Source organism: Lagopus leucura, unplaced genomic scaffold (genome assembly GCF_019238085.1).
Source record: "Lagopus leucura isolate 7727_CA_CO unplaced genomic scaffold, USGS_WTPT01 Super-Scaffold_1, whole genome shotgun sequence".
NCBI lineage: Eukaryota > Metazoa > Chordata > Aves > Galliformes > Phasianidae > Lagopus > Lagopus leucura.
Genome location: NW_024962250.1, coordinates 19043522 through 19060492, shown reverse-complemented (window position 1 = coordinate 19060492; position 16971 = coordinate 19043522). Strand labels below are relative to the sequence as shown.

The 16971-nt window shown below is 37.2% G+C and overlaps 1 protein-coding gene across 2 annotated transcripts in view; it reads left to right on the top strand.

Annotated features, from left to right (window-relative positions):
• The window catches only part of BAZ1A (bromodomain adjacent to zinc finger domain 1A), a 54867-nt gene that overhangs the window by 31278 nt on the left and 6618 nt on the right, over nt 1-16971 (top strand). Inside the window, exons 13-23 of one of the 2 annotated variants that reach the window (XM_042863307.1) lie at nt 1015-1110; nt 1239-1463; nt 1608-1773; nt 2024-2131; nt 3104-3228; nt 3691-4296; nt 5782-5948; nt 6127-6281; nt 8721-8869; nt 16041-16288; nt 16386-16609. In XM_042863307.1, coding sequence (XP_042719241.1) covers nt 1015-1110; nt 1239-1463; nt 1608-1773; nt 2024-2131; nt 3104-3228; nt 3691-4296; nt 5782-5948; nt 6127-6281; nt 8721-8869; nt 16041-16288; nt 16386-16609 — 2269 coding nt within the window. The remainder of the gene's footprint in view (nt 1-1014; nt 1111-1238; nt 1464-1607; nt 1774-2023; nt 2132-3103; nt 3229-3690; nt 4297-5781; nt 5949-6126; nt 6282-8720; nt 8870-16040; nt 16289-16385; nt 16610-16971) is intronic. The other variant, XM_042863317.1, reaches the window with a different exon arrangement.

Below are 16971 nucleotides of genomic sequence, written 5' to 3'. Positions count from 1 at the left end.
ATGTTCTCATCTTTGTAATTCTGGCTAACCAAGCTAGTAGTAGTCAGCCTGAGTGTTAGCTCTGTTAAATTCTCTAGGGATGGTGTTTTCTTTTGCAGAAACTCTAAGAGTATAGGGCTTTGGCGTGTAGTACTTTTTCAAATGGTGGCATACAGATAAGGTGAGAGTGAAAAATGAAGAGATTAATTTTGTAATGTCTAGGTGGCAGTTCTCAAATGATATAATCCACAGTAGTTTTGCTTGATTTGCTTTTTATGTAGTCTTAGTTCGGAATTGTGGCTCTGTTCAGTTGGTGATTTTGAAATTGCTTAATGATTACAGTGAATTAAGTGAAATTATTCAAACAGCATGCAGTGCTGGAAAGAAAGATGTCAACCCTCTGGAGAAATACCTCTAAGTGCTAAGGAAACTTTTTTCTAAGAAACAGGAACTTTGCTGTTTCTGCCTTTCAGTTCCTCTGCTTTCTTGGTCAGTTTGCGAACTTGTGATTTCTTTATTAAGTGTAGATGCTTCTTGTAGGTTTCTTGTTGATATCTTAGTAATGGCATCTGTGCAGATCAGTCAGTTTATCTCTAAGTTGCATATTAAAAGTGCAGAGTGAATAGTGATAACCAGCGTCAAAAAGTTTGACTTGTTTTGGTGGTCTTATCTAAATGATAATAGGAATTAACAGTTCATTTGAGGAAGCAAAATACAGGTGTTCTTGCATTGTCTATTTTTGCTTTCAAGTGTGTATCCTAATTTGTTTCCACTGCTTTTAATGTTGCTATTGTGCATGTCTTGTGCATTGCAGTTGCTCTAGCAGCTTACGTGTATAGGGAGAGCAGCGTGTAGCATGTGGTGCATGTCCTTAGCTTTTAGTTGCATTTAAAGATATATTACTTCTGATTTGGAATTGATTTGTAAATATCGGGCCTCTTCGCTTTGTCTGCAACTTTAAACAATGGCTTGCTTTCCTCCCTTCCGCAGTACAAGTTTTTACTTGCACTAGAATAAAGTGTTTATTTCTTAAAGATTTAACAGAGGCTTTGGATGAAGATGCAGACCCCACAAAATCTGCACTGTCTGCAGTTGCAACTTTGGCAGCTGCATGGCCCCAGTTACATCAGGGTATGTGTGGGTTTCACTTCTTGTTTTGTTATTGTTCTTATTTTACTCTGTATTTTAAAGCATACTTTTTATATTTATGTGTGTGTAAATGTCTATGTAAAATAACTGTTTATTCTTCTTAACTGTAGGCTGCAATTTGAAAAATTTGGATCTTGATAGCTGCACGCTTTCTGAGATTCTCAGACTTCACATTCTAGCATCAGGTGCTGATGTAACATCAGCCAATGCGAAATACCGCTACCAGAAACGAGGAGGGTTTGATGCTACTGATGATGCTTGCATGGAGCTGCGATTAAGTAATCCTGGGCTCTTGAAGAAACTTTCAAGTACCTCAGTGTATGATTTGTTGCCAGGTAATGAAAAAGAATAAATGTTAGAGATTATCTGACTACTTGTCATGTAGTTTTTGTCGAAGTAATTCAGTGCATCTTTATAAAAGAGGAGGGGTGTTTATGAGTTGTGTGATGAAATATAAACGCTTGTCTGAATTTTATTAGGAGAAAAGATGAAGATTCTTCATGCTCTCTGTGGGAAACTTCTGACTTTGGTCTCCACTCGAGATTTCATTGAGGACTCTGTTGATGTACTACGACAGGCAAAACAGGAGTTCAGAGAATTGAAGGCAGAACAGCATCGGAAAGAACGGGAGGCAGCAGCAGCAAGGTAGAACTAGGATACAGGAAGCTAAATGTTATTGACACAAATTAGGCTAGTTCCACAGTTACAAAAGGCGTATGAGAAGCACTGAAATGGCTTATATTTTAGGCTGTGTTCATGAGACCCTGGAGAGTAGTGAATGTTGTGCTTAGCATTATGCTTTCCATGTAAATGTTATTTTTAGATGATGATGTCTGTAAAGGATCAGATTCTAGATCAATTGCCATTGATTTTTCTGTGTTCTTATTACTGCTAGGATACGTAAGAGGAAGGAAGAGAGGTTGAAAGAACAAGAGTTAAAAATGAAAGAGAAACAAGAAAAGCTGAAGGAAGAAGAGCAAAGAAATCCTGCTGTGTCTGTTGGGTATGATATGTGGTATTATTAATGTTTTTTCAACTTAGTATTGTAGAATTAAAAATAAAATTGCTTTCATAAAGTTAATTTAACTTTAATTGTACTCATTAGTCTGTTGAAAGCTTGACAACTTTATAGATGAGAAACTTGAAAAAATGCAATTTGTATTTTTTACATATCTAACTGATTTCAGTACTATGAAGACTTTCTTAAGAGGCCACTGTAGTTTTTATAATTTAAAAAAAAAATAATTGTTTTGATTTGAACTAAAAATGCTGACCTTGCATAACAGTTTATGAATCAAATTTAATAGCACTTTTAAATGCTATGCTGCCCCATATGTTTCCATAAAACTAAGATTTTTGTTCTGATATTGAAACTAAATTTGTATGATTTCAGGTGGTGAGATTCATGCGTATGCAACTGCATGTGATTCTAGGGGAGGGAGGGGAAACCACAACAGAAAACCAAGGAAGCATACACGCAAAACTATATCTTTACCGGCTTGAGGAAGATAGTTAAATAAATCTGCTTGTAAGAGATGAGCATGAGCCAAAGTCAGATTTGTGCTATTTTTCTGAAGCTATAACTGTGGGGTTGGGGGGATGGTAAATAATAGATGTTACATACTGGTGGCTTTATGTAGTTTTCTAAGTCTGATTGTTTGCTGAATGAGGGGAAATATAAACATTTTGTAAAAAGTGCTGTGTGAGGTAACATACAGACATAGATATCTTCAGTCAGAGTCTGATTACCGTAATGCTCTTTAAATGGAAGAGTGAATACCAAAGAGCTGGTTTTAGTATTCAGACATGAAGCTTTGTAGTTTCAACTCAGTGAGTTGCTTTGAGTGTTCTTTTAGTATTAAAATACTATTTATGTTGAAGATATAGTGTTGTACTGTGTGTCGTTCTCTTTCCATTCAGTTTTTAATATATGGTTGGTCAGCTAGTCACATTTTTTATTATTTTATCATACCAGGGAGGAGGAACGAGAGGACCTTGATACCAGTACAGAGAGCAAGGAAACTGAACGTAAAGAGCCAGAAATAGACACAGTGACCGAGGATGAAGAAGAGCTGGGACCAAACAAAAAAGGAAGGAGAGGTAATGCTCTGACCTGAGTTTATGTGGATGCGTGCACATTACATACACAGGCATGCATGCAACTGGGAAGTTCTTCGTTATAATGAACTTAAGAAAATATGAATTTATGTAAATTTATAAAGAAAAAAAAGATCATAAACATAGTGCACTTAGCTGGCCTCTTAAGATCTGTCATCTGTGTGATCTTCCATTTCTTCTCATCTTCCATGCTTGCTGTTTGGATAACAAAAAAAAAAAAACACCACCAAACAAACAAGTTGTTGTTGCCTGACAAACAATTACAGTTAATATACCTCAGTGACCTTGTAAGAATCTAATCTAACAGGCTATTATGTAGTTTTCATTCTTTTTGTTAGAAGTCTGCAAAAACAACAGGTATTTCAAAAGAAAACACTACACTGATTTATTTTAGCTAAAGAAAGAATTTATGGGTATGGTTATCACTCTTCCTTTTCCTTTTAGGAAGGAGAGGGCAAAATGGATTTAAAGAATTTACAAGACAAGAAGATACTTCTGAAAAGAGTGAACCTCTTACTGCTGAAGATGAGGAAGCTTTAAAACAGGAGCAACAAAAGAAAGAGAAGGAACTATTAGAAAAGATACAGAATGCAACTGCCTGCACAAATATTACTCCCTTAGGTCGTGACCGTTTGTACCGACGCTACTGGATTTTCCCCTCAGTTCCTGGATTGTTTATAGAAGAGGACTATTCTGGTCTCACAGAAGACATGTTGTTGCCTCGAACCTCTTCCTTTCAGAATAGTGTACAGTCTTGCACAAATGAACCTCAGGTATTCAGTAAAACTGGAGAGTCTTTGAAATCTTCTGAATCTACCTCCAATGTTGACCAAGATTCACACAACAGTGTTGTTGTAGAGGTGCCAAGGCCAGTATATAAACCAAACCGCTGGTGCTTTTACAGTTCTCGGGAACAACTGGACCAACTTCTAGAGGCTCTCAATTCCCGAGGACATAGGGAGAGTGCCTTAAAAGAAACTCTTTTACAAGAGAAAAATAGAATTTATGAACAACTAAGCAGTTTTCCTGTGGAAAAATTCCATATTCCAGGTAAAGGAAGAGTTCCTGGTCTTAACTTACTTCCACAGTTGGAATTGCTATATAATATTTAGAACCTTCTAAGTTTTATTTAATTTTAAATAATTCCTGAGAACCAGAAATTGTTTTTCAACACTGTTTCACTCTATGGAAAACATGTTTGTATTGTTTTTTTATTTTTTGCTTATGGAGAATTCATGTGTGCTAAAAAGCAGTGGTTTCTTTTTTTCTGTCTGCTTAGTGACTTAAACATTGGGAGAAGATTAATTTGGGGTTAGATTAATATCTGTTAAAGGTAAATCATAGCATTGATCAACCGATATCTCCATTTCCAGTGTATTGAAAGGAAAGATGAGATACAACACTGGAGATGAAAACTTCACAAAAGGAGGCAATTATTTTTGGTTCATTTTTTGAGTAGGTGGGATATGCAGTTCCACATTTTGATAATTCATGAAAAAAGCTTTTGCTGACCTGAGTATTGTGAACAAGGAAAAAATAGCATGTTTGAGAGTCATACCAAAACCTTTGGGAATAATGAAAGAGTGGTTTTAGCTGCATTGGTTGTTAGGTGGGTTTAACATCAGTGCTGTGATGGGATGGTGTTTTGTTTTTTTTTTTTTTTGGAGGCTTTTTTTTTTTTGGGGGGGGGAGGGATTCTTTAGTTTGTTTTGTCATCTCTCCTTTGGCAAATGCTCACTACAAGAAGAGGAAGCAGATCAGTAATGGGTTTCAGAGTGTAGATGTGTGCACTTGAGTGTTGTAGAAATTCACCTTGTGACTTCCTCAACAGCAGCTTTAAGGCACTTTTTATCAAATGCCCCTAAGTTTTTCCATATTCCTCCTCATCACTGCATTGAGTGAATTTAAGGTAAATCCTCTGAAAAGATGTTTGCCACTTACACAAATTTATGAAGTTTAATTTAGAATCTGTGCGTCTTTTCAGTCAGTATAGTCCATTCCCCTGGCATCTTACCTGTTTGATTTTACAGGTTAGTTTGTTAAAAGGAACTGTAACTTGTTCTCTCAGTTTCTGTGACTTGACAGTTGCACAGGTATGCTTTAAATGTGGTGATAAAGATCCATGCACAAAGAGGAAATGAATTATGCTTATCCAGCGGAGTAAGGATAGTACAAATACAGGAAATACTGAGAGTATGAATTGTTTTTTCTCTTGTATTCTTAGCAGAGTTGTTATTGATTGAGTGCTTTCAAAAGCAGTAGATAATTTTAAAAGTCATTCTTTTGTCTTTGGCAAGAATTTTTCATCCTATGTGTTGAGATGCACAGATGCTGGTCTTTTAGATCTTCTCTTACCAGGATGCTGTTTGACTGGAGTAGTGTGGAGATGTTGGCATTGACAAGTGTTGCTGTAGGAGGGGAGTTCTGAACCTGTGCGTTGAGTTTGTTCTGCCTTGTGCTGCCTCTGCTCCCTCCACTGCCGGCTTCTTGAAGGAACCAACTCCCCTAACAGAAAGCTATTTGGTATTATTGCAGACAAACCTCAAAGTGACATTAGACCTCCTCCTCCAGTACGGGGAAGGATGCAGAATGCCCATGATGCATCCCAAATATCTGCAGAAAAGCAACTTGAAATGAGACTCAGAGACTTTCTTTTGGACATTGAAGACAGGATCTACCAAGGAACATTGGGAGCTATTAAGGTATTTTTGAACTGTAGAGCACCTAGGAGCACAGTGGTGCCATCAAGTCTGTAACTCAAATGAGAACTCCTGTGTGCTGTGGTTTTTACTGACACTGTAATTAAACTAAGTGTAGACAGTAATTGGCACTAAAAGTTTGTTGTTCTTTGGAAACATATGATTTGTATGTTTGCTTCAGGTTACAGACAGGCAGTCTTGGAGAGCAGCCTTAGAACATGGGCGGTATGAATTTCTAAATGATGAAAATAAAGAAAATGGTATAATTAAAACTGTGAATGAAGAATCTGAAGAAATGGAAACTGATGACCAAGATAAGTTTATTGTTAAAGACCGGTAAGAACTAGAATTTAAACAGCTCTTCTATTTGATCTTTCTACCAGTACTCCAATTTTTCACATTCAGACTTTTTACTCTCCATTTCTATAACTTGGTATTTTTCAACAGATACATTTTAAGATTTGAGTTGTAAAGTGTGTTATTTCTGCATTGCTTTGTTGTGTAAACTATGCTGTCCTATTGCTAACAGGTGTCTTAGTTTTATTTTGACAACTCTTACGAACAGCTGATGAATTCATTTCAATATCACTTAAAATACAGGGAAAAACGATTCTGCCAATATGTTTTGTTTTCCAGAATAAAAACTCTGCTTTAGAGTATTTAAAATGGACAATGGTAGTAGTGATTGTCAGCTGAACTGTACAGTGTACCTCTTCATGAGTTACACAGCCATGATTACAACTGGCCATGGTCTGAATTTGCCTTTAGCACTGCAGCAAAACAGTGATATCATCGTGTAACTTTAACAATGCTAATCCTATTGTAGAACAAACTTCAACCTCAAATCATAGTCTTACAACTACAAAATGTTTTCTTTTTTTCTAAACAATCTTCTGGGAAAGATTAGAGACTTTCACTGAATTGATGTTTGTTGTAAAGCAATGGAGGCTAGGACTTTTCTGTGAATATTTGTAAATATTTTAGTCTCAGAAATTGCTTTCTTTGCAGAAATCGAGATTAATTTCTTTAATCTCAAGATTAAAGAAACCTTTAAGATGTTTTTTCATATTTATTAAGTAAATATTGAAATATTGCAAGGGAATAAGATTCATTGGATGCAGGCTAACATAGTGTTTGCTTGTGCATTTTGCAATGAAATGTTCTTTTTATGAGAACACCATTTGTGGATAGAATTTTGAATCCGGAATTGAATATTGGAATTTAAGTTTTAAGATTCTTTAAGACTTTTCCTGTTCTAATCCAGCGAATTGAAATAGTATTTTAAAACAAGACTCTGCTTCTGAATGAGTTCTCCAGTTGTGTAGAGAATAGGTAGGGTCATCAGCATTGTGTCAATGGCATGTTTTACAGATGCTTGCTTTCTAAGAATTGCAGTGGGGAAATATTCCTCTGTTTTAATGCAGCAAGAAGCTGGAATTTGCCTGTCCCCAGTTACCCTGGGCACTTGCTTCATTTGCTGATTCTCTGTTCAACTGCAGAAGCTTGTTGCTTTGTTTTTGGCACTTGATACTGATTCCATCAAAATTTCTGAATTGCTGGTAGTCTAATGTTAAAGTCTTGCATATTCATGCAGACTATAGGATTCTGGAATCGTGCGACAGATTCCTTTTGATGCTGAGCTTTTAATCCACCCAGAGCAAGTGACATCTCATTAAGACTGTGGGGTATGACTAGTGAAATGCAAATAAGTATGCAGCTTTTTTCTGCTTGCTTTCAGGCTCTCTAAATGTGTGTGAGTGCAAAATATAGTTAACAGCTTTTAAGTGTGAAGTAAGAAAAAGGGATAACCAAAAGCATTGCACATCCGTCAGAATAAAGCACAATCTAGACGCTCTTTATTAGTTGGTTGTTTTTTCTGTTATTGTTTGGTTGTGTTTTTTTTTTTTTAATAACCTCAAATAGAAGCTGAGTTTTATTTTCGTTAGTGTAAGTTGGCCTCCTACGCTATACTTAATGCTTGTGGCTGGGAAAGATTAACTATGCTTTGAAATGATTGCTTAGTCTTTGTTCAAAAAAGAAGGCTGTTTGTTGGAAACATGACTTTATTGTTATTGAGAAATGTTATTTATTATTAAAAGCGTTATAAATAAAACCCGCAGAACTCTACATCCACAGCACGTCCCTTTCAAGGCATTGTGTTCTGTTGCATTCAGCAGAGTTGCTGAAGCCAGGATCTTAGGTGCTCTGTGTTCTGAGGCTGAAACTTCTACAAATCCTGAGGGAAAGGCATATGCTTAAAGTGAAATAGAGGCTTAGTTTCTGATTTCGTCTCTGTCGCTGAAACTAAGTTCATTTGTTCATACTTAACTTATAAAAAGATACTTTGCATAATGAAAATATTACGAATATGTATAAGTATCTTGCTATGGGTGTTGAGCATTTTGATTTTTATTTCTAATTTCTTTTTCTTAAATTTAAAAAAATATGAGACTACTCTGTAGAAGTTCATCATAAAATAGCTGATGAAATCCTCTGGAAATCTTAATGATTTGTTACAAAACTTAGCATCCACACTTCTTGAAATTTAGTTATTTTTGTTACATAAGGATGATTTATCTTAATTAGCTAAACTAATTAGCAAACCAGAGGACTGGTATGACTAATCGCATCTGAGCAGTATCTATTCATGTCCTTATTCTATGCATACAAATTAGGTTAAAAAATGTAATCTCTTGTGGATGCAGACTTAAGCAACTATCTGTGGTGTTGAGTTGAAAGTATGTTAAAAATGTGTTTAATACATTATTATTTTAGGCTCATTGGATTGAAAACTGAAGCTCCAAGTGCTGCATCAACAAGTACAAGTACTCCTCAGCCAGTTAATAATGTGGTCCACTGCTTAGCATCTGCACTGCTTCAGATAGAACAAGGAATTGAGCGCAGATTTCTCAAAGCACCTCTTGGTAAGCTTTCAGGATTGAAACTATGTCTCCAGTTTGGTGTAAGGTGTTCTTTCATCTTTGTTTTTTTCCCAATGCTTCCCTCTGAAACATGCAGTCTTGTGAAAGATGCAAATAGCTGACTTATTGCTGTATGGGAGATGAGCCATACCCTTAGGCAGCAGTGAGTGAGCTTCCTTTGGGGATATAATCCAGCCTTGCTGTTGAGAGCAGTATGTCATGCAACTTTACCATGAGTTCATTTTATGTGTTTAGGTTGTAAAAGCCTATCTTCCTTTATATACTGTTTCAGTGAAAACAGCGTGGCCCCAGTTTTATGTAGAGCACCTGGTTTAGCAATAACAGAATATTTACGAAACTTAGTTCAAACCACAAACTCTCAGATTCTCAAATCCTGTATTTATGCTCAGAAACGAAAAGTTGGAGAAAAATCAAAACGCAACTATAGCTTGACTTGAATTCATCTGATGTGCTCTAGTGGTGAAAGACAGATTATGAAGTTTGTATGGTGGCTGTGTTTTTCAGTATTTGGAATCCTTATCTGGGTCCTTTTTCAGTTCAGGACTGAAAGGATCAGGAGATGTGCATCGTTCCTGAGGCAGCCATCCCAGCAAGCCTCCTGTTGTTGTACTGGGGAGTGCTTTGTGCCCCAGCTGAGCTAGTTTAGTTCTTACATCTTTAGGGCTTTTGCAGGGTTACCAATGTAACACAGATGCTGTGATTGCACACAAAGTCCTTAGATTCTGACAGACTTTGCTGCAACAGTTCAAGATGTTCATACACCAGAATCTGTATTTTCACTAGACATTGGTGCCCTGTGGCACAGTTGATCTAAACTGACCCCAAACTGCTTGTGTGTCTCTGCTGCTCATGCATGGAGCCTCAAGTCTTAATATCAGTTGCTGCTGAAAGTGAGTTTGAGCTGGAATTATCGCCAGAAAATCTGACGGTGTTACCTTCCACAAACTTTTGTTTTCAGTGTGACTATGTCCAGAAGAAGAAAATGCCGCACATGATAGAGATCAAAATGTAGAGCATTAAACTACTTCTACTTCATTAAGTGCTTGGTCAACTCAGTGTGTCCTGGCTTTTCAAGCCCAACATGATGTAACTTGTTTTGAGTGAGCTGGATGCAGTTAGTTACAGCACATCCAGAATTTGTCACTTACTCTGCGTGTGTGGGTTGTAAATATGTCGTGCATTGTAGGGTTCCATTTCCAAACTGCCTCTGAGTATTTTGGCAATAGCATTTTGCTGATAGCTGCAAATATGCTGCAGTCCATACTGAAGGGAAAAAATGACTGTTGGTTATAGATTGAGCATCTTGAGTTGAATGGAAAGGACTAATAGGCAAAAGTATCCCTGCTAAAGACTTCCATTACTTCAGTCTTCATTGTGTTTTTTTCAGGGGTTCCAGCTCTACTGTAGTCTAATGATGATAGTTGTTTTTGTCCATCCTTTTGATGATGATGGTGCAGCTGTTGTTTCTAACTGGGGAATCTTCTTTTCCTTTAGAGACCTTATACAGTATGGTAGAAAAGGTATGCAGGGAAAGCAGTCTTACACCATCTACATGTCTTAAATGCCATATTTGTTTATACTAACATACTGCCTGAGGGTTTCTTCTGCTTTGAGGTAACTGTAATGTATGGGATAACATGTGTAGTTCAGGGAGCAGGAAGGGATCCCAGGCTTTGTTCTGGCTTTGTAGTTTTGCATTAAGCTACAGTGTCAGGTTCCCTTTTCATTGTTTCACCTTTGTGCGAAGCATCTCGTATTTTTTTGATTGTGTAATGATGTTCTCCTAATAGGAGATAAGTGTGAATGGAAGCAAGTTTTTACTTCTTTCCTTAGAGGATTCTTTGAACAGCTCTGTAGTAAAGGAGACCTGAAACACGTACTATTTCGTAATGGAGTTTATGACTTTTAGGCAGTTCCATGAAAGATGTTGTGAAATGAGATATTTTGGACATGACTAGAAGGTGGACCTGGTAAGGATCAAGGAAAACTGTGTGCTAGAGAGGTGACTGGCAAATGTAGGCATTTCTGAGCATCAGGCATCAATTCTGGATGCTGCCTTTTCTGAATATAACCTTTCAGTATTTCAGATATGTTTAGGAAAATGAAAAAGTAAACCAAAACTTGCAAATTCTTATATTCAGCTTGAACTCCTTACTTGGAAACAATGTCTTTTTGTGTTACCAGAGCAAGTTCTGTTTCTTAGTATAGAAAGTACTAGGAACTAAGTACTAGTACTTGGCTAGGAAGTAGCCAGGAGTATTCTGAGGACAGCAATTAATTTTCAGTTTACAAACAGGTGGTTTTTGTAGGCTTTTTTGTTACCTGCTCTTATGCAGATCAGTGTCTATATGCTTTTTTTTTTTCTAATGGGACATTTTGTAATAGTTGTTCTAACTTTAGAAGTTGAAACTCAGCAAAGTACTGTGCAGAGCCATCTTTCTGGGCAAACAATTAAGTTTTTTTTTAAGTTTTTTTTTTTTTTTACTGAAGTAAAAAACATGGCAAGGCAAGCAAGTGCCATGAATTCTGCTTTGGTAGCAGGGCAGGAGAGCACTTTTGGTAAAAGGATTACCATTGCATTTCTGCAAACCTTGTTCTGTCTTCGTTATTTTAGCTATTGCTTTTGCTGTGTCATTTCTTTTCCTCTCTGGCCCCTCACCCCTTTACATGATTTGCTCTGCTTACATTAGGAATTGAAGCCACACTTAAATTTTTAGTTTTCATTCTATTTACAGCTCGTACTGAAGACAGGCAGTGAAATTCACTGTCACCAGCAAGTTTATCCTGGTGGCCTCCAGGGTGCAGAGCAGACAAAGGGACCCAGCAGAGTAATAAAAGGACCAGCTGCTCCTCTTTGGTCTGTCTTTGTTCTAAGTCTTTATCAGGCATCCGAGAGCCTTGCTGGTGATTCTGATAAGTTTAGAATTGAGGTGCATGCCAAATATTCAAGTTGAAGAGCGAGAAAAGACTGACAGAGAAGATAGCAATGCAAAAGGAGATCTAGAAACTCCAGAAACAGCACTCTGCCTTGCAGAAATGCTAGATAGCTGTTAATCTTCTGTGCTTTGGTGATAAAACTTAGCAGTTCGTTACTTGAATTGTAATGTATCATTTTTAAATTATGAATGGTGATTTAGAAATCCTTTCGTTACGCACTATGAAAATTTTGGTTTTCTTTGTTCAGTACAGTCCTAGGTAGCATTTAGGGATAATGGGGGGGGGGGAAAGAAATGGGGGGAAGGAGGAGAGTGCAGGTTTCATTATACGCTTCTCCTGCAGAATTATGCACTAAAAATGTAATAAAAGCAATTTCTTTTTTATTTTCCCTGAAATGTAAGCTGTTTAATGGAAACTCTGAAACATCACTTCTCAAAAAAAATGTTTAAGGGAGGAAATATTAGTTATTTTGTTTTGAATTTTGCTGTTTTTTCTTAGTATGAGTTACCTTACATTTCAAAATACTTTTTGTAGAGAAGTCTCATTCCTGTGACAGAGATGTGAAAATTGAAATTAAAAACGAACTGATTTGGTCACCCTGGCATCCAGTGAGGCGATCCAGAGAAAAGCCTCTGCTTTCTGCACTAGTGCAGGAATACAGGCTTGAAACATCTTTCATGTACAATACAGATTTCCATACATTTCTAATTCATGGAAGCACCTTGGTGATCGATACTGGGAACAGTTTATGTCCTTTTTAACTTGTGCTTTTTGCTTCCTTTTGTTCATCTGTGTTGCATTCTTTTCTAGAGTTCGATTATTTTAATTTCCTCTACTTTCAAAGTTGTTTCCTTTTCTGTTTATAACTGTCCTCACCATAACAGTATCAGATATCTTCTAGCAAAGGACTGGAAGAGGATTTGTATATATGGACGTTTACTCTTGTGCTTTCATTACTTCCCTGCAGAGTTTCATGTGTAGAGTCAGAGAAGGTGGAGCTTTTTTTTTTTTTTTTTTTTTTTTTTTTTTTTTTTTTCCGTGATGAAAATGGTCTTATTTGCTCTTCAGAGAAGACAGTCAAAGAAGATATCTTGCATTTGGATCAGATTGGGCTTACTATGGCCCTTCTTGGAAGAGTAACTTCATTATTTAGCTCTAAAGAATGTGCCTTCATGCAAATACCTTGTCTGTCCAAATGAAATGACCAAGTTAAGCTAATTTTCTTGGTCTTTGCCAACCGTGGCCACGAAATAGCTACATTTTTGAGATGTTAGAAGGCATAAACCAGACAAGTTGTCTGCTGAGAAAGAAACTTTTGGGCAGTAAGATGTTTTATAGCCATTGTTACCAGAGGTGGACACAAAGGTAAGGTGGGATAGACTTAAAGAGCTTTAAGACTGTATTTGCTAGTAGTGGGAGTCAAAGTGAATCCTGAGTTACACAATTACTCCTTGCACATTATTCTTTTACCCTTTCCTGCCTGTCGTCTTTTATATGCATGTGGTAACCACTGTTCTATTTACATTTTTAGACTATGCAACTATGGATAATATGAATTAATATTAAAAAACAAAACAAAACCGACAACAAAAGACCACACTTTAAAAAAAAAAGAAGTATTTGAAATAACTGTATGACTTTAATGTTAGGTAAAGCAGAAGATAATAAAAGGAGCCACAGGGGGTATAAAAAGAGGAAGAAAGTGGAAGACGAGACTAGTCAGAGAGATGGTAAATTTTAAATGTTTACTTGTAATGCTAAGAATTAGCAAATATTGAATATTTTTCAGTTTTCTTTTCCCATCCTTTTGTGTAGTCAGTTCCTTATACTGAAGGACTTGCCATGTAAATACTGAAGTATAAATGTTATTGAAAGTAATTCAAATACAGATCAAAGGTTTAAAAAACAAAATTCTGCACCCAGAGATAAGGAACTGTATTTTCTTTTTATTATGTTCACATAATCCTTCCACCCCCCTCCATTTTTAATGCCTCTTCTTATTTTTCCTTTTTTTTTTCCTTCCCTTTTGGAAACCTTGCAGCATTGTGCCACTGCATATCCTTTCTAAAAATACTGAGATGGAAAACCCTTCCCTGAACTTAATTAGCTATTGATAGATGAATGCATAGATCTGTCAAACAACTTCATTTGCATTGTAGCAAGGCTTGGACGGCTTAGTTTGCTGAGAGGTGTCCCACTGAGCAATGTAGAGCTGCTCTGACACAAAGGAAGAGGCCGTTTTTCCCTCTGAGTTAGCCATATAAGTGAGAAAGATGATAAATGGAAGAAAAAAGCGTTACTTGTGTTTTACAAGTTGGGAACTGAAGCAGTGGGTGCCATTTGGCATGTTCCTTTCAGCAGCAGGGTGTGTTTAAACAGGCAGTGGTCAGTAATTGATCTCTGCAATACAACAGAGCAGTAAGTTTTGCAGTTATGCAGTGCATGTATTTGTTGTGTTGTGTGATGGACTCTATTGATGAGCCAATCCAGGTTAAAAATAGCTGCCAGTGAAAATGTAATGATGTTCAGGCTGCCAGTGGAAGCAAAAGAAGTGCTTGCCAAAATGTACATACACTCAAGAAGAATTGTGTTTGCCAGAATCATGCTGTGGCAGAATTGAGAACTGAGTTGGGTTTCAAATTCTAGTGTGGTGTCCTGACAAGCAGTTTGAATGTTCCTGCTGAATTTTAAATAATACATTGAGAGCTTTACTGCAAGTGGAGCTTGCCTGCTATGCATAGGAAGAATGAATTTGAGAAAGGAAGCCTTGAGGATGAAGTAGAAATACTAAGAAATTCAGATTTGCATTTGTAGTTCAAAAGTGACTAAATGTTATTTATGAAACTGTGCTGCCTGTTTATCCTTTGCCTTTGCTCATTGTTTCTCTTGTGCTGCTTGCTGCTAATGCAAATATATGCAAGATTAGGCAAATCCTGGCAGACAGTAGACGAGAAGGCAGAAAGGCCTTGCCAGCGAAGTAATTAGTCTCATTTTTGTTCTTTCATTTTATCTGTTACTAGATGTTTTTATTTTCCTGTTTTAGAGGAGAAGCCATTTGGCAGACAGCTAGATTGCAAGCCATTCCTGTGCCCACTGTGATTAGTAGAGCAGGCAAGGTAGCATTTTTTTTACTTAAGTACATTGTTAATGAGCTGGAGATCACAGTAATAACTGCAATGTCAATTTTAGAAGGGACATCTTTAGAAATTTCTATAATTAAAAGTACTGCTTTTTTCTTCTTGATTTAGAATATGAGAAATAGCTTTCAATACTCAAATTTCTTTTCTGCATAGCAGCAGCATTGCGGGGTGTAATTCATACTTTTTTTTTTTTTTTACCTCCTCAAACAGTCTATTTGCTTCTGCAATTCCCAGCTGCTCATTCCTGTTCTGTACCTCTCCTTTCACTGTTCTGTACTGCTCCTTTCACTGTTCTGTGGGACCACTTCAGTGGCCTGAATTGAAAACCAAGCGTCTTCAAGAAAAGTAACTTGATTTCTCACCCCTGCCCCTCATTTATTTCTAACCTAAATAGGACCCCAGATCTGTCTTGTTTTTCCTCTAGGTGTGTATCACAACTTCCTTTGTGTAATATTGCTAATAAAATACCGAGAAATCAGTTATTTTTCCTTCAGAACAGTTACCGCATCTGACCATACTGACATGCAGATGCCTGTGAAGGCAGAGTGCAGAATAGGAATAAAGGCACTGAAGCACTGGCAGAGGGCTGAAAACTATCTTCTAGACTGTGCCACAAGGGAAGGTGTGAGAGCCTTTGGAGTTGGTTAGTTGGTATTTTGTGAGTTTTTGTTTTGTTTGTTCTTGTCCAGTAAAGTCTCTGTTCAATGCTGAGCAGTTTCTTTAAATGAAAACATTTTGGGAATTTGACGTGTCTTCCCATTTACTTTTAAGTGGGATCAGATTGTTAGGTTTCCAGGTTGACATCTAAGTAAAGATTTTTGTCTTATGTCCTATGTAAGTGGCAGTTCACGGTTAAATTGGTGTTGAAAGGTGAAATCCTTGAGTTTCGGTAGCTGGGAAACTAAGGAAGAAATACTTACGTACTGAAAAGATAAGACAGAGGTGGTTTTGTTACCTCAATTTACTACTCTGTATCTGTTTGAAATACTAAGCCTTGCTTCACAGTCTACAACAACCCAAATGTTTGAAAAAGAAGCTTGATCCTGTACTTGTTTTATTTTCTTCTCTAATGGAAGATGCCAGCGATGGTGGACGATCCTATAAAACAGTTTTGGATCGCTGGAGAGAGTCACTTCTTTCTTCTACCAGCTTGTCTCAAGTCTTCCTTCACCTGTCTACGTTGGATAGAAGTGTCATCTGGTCAAAGTCCATCCTCAACGCTCGCTGTAAAGTATGTCGAAAGAAAGGTGACGCAGAAAGCATGGTGCTGTGTGATGGCTGTGATCGAGGCTATCATACCTACTGTATCAGGCCCAAGCTGAAGGTATCGGAGGAAACATAAGTGCTTCCTTTTCACATACAATTGGCATAGTTCTTACAGCTAATGATGTCTACCTAATGCTTTTTTCTTCTGTTTATAGATCATTCCTGAAGGAGACTGGTTTTGTCCAGAGTGCCGACCAAAGCAGCGCTCTAGACGCCTTTCCTCCAGACAGAGACCATCTGTGGAAAGTGATGAAGAGATGGCTGAGCAAATAGAAGGGGAGGATGAGGCAAGCTACGATGAAATGAGACAAAGTGAGGAAGAGGATTATGAAGAAGAACATGAAGAGGAAGATGAATCTCAGGAGGAAGAAGAGATGAGGTAAACAGGCATCCATTAGAGTGATTTCCTACTGGAATACTCTCTTGACTGTTAGGTGAAGTGATTTTTTCAAATAAGCAATCTTGAAAATCTAATGCTGAGTGAGGAAGGAAGCTAGTTGTCAATTTGGTCTTTACTGATGGAGTTTAAAAAATATATATATTGAAAAAAAAAGCTAGCTAGCTCCAATGGGCTTAGAGACTTAGAGTTGCTTTTCTGGATTAAAATTCCACCTTTCTGTGGGTGAGGGATGGCTGTCACAGTTGGGGTTGTGCATGGCTGCTGTTTGAATGTACAGTGGAGAGAGTTTCAAACTGAAGATTTTCTGGAGAAAATCTGGAGTGCTTCAGTACCATTTGAAT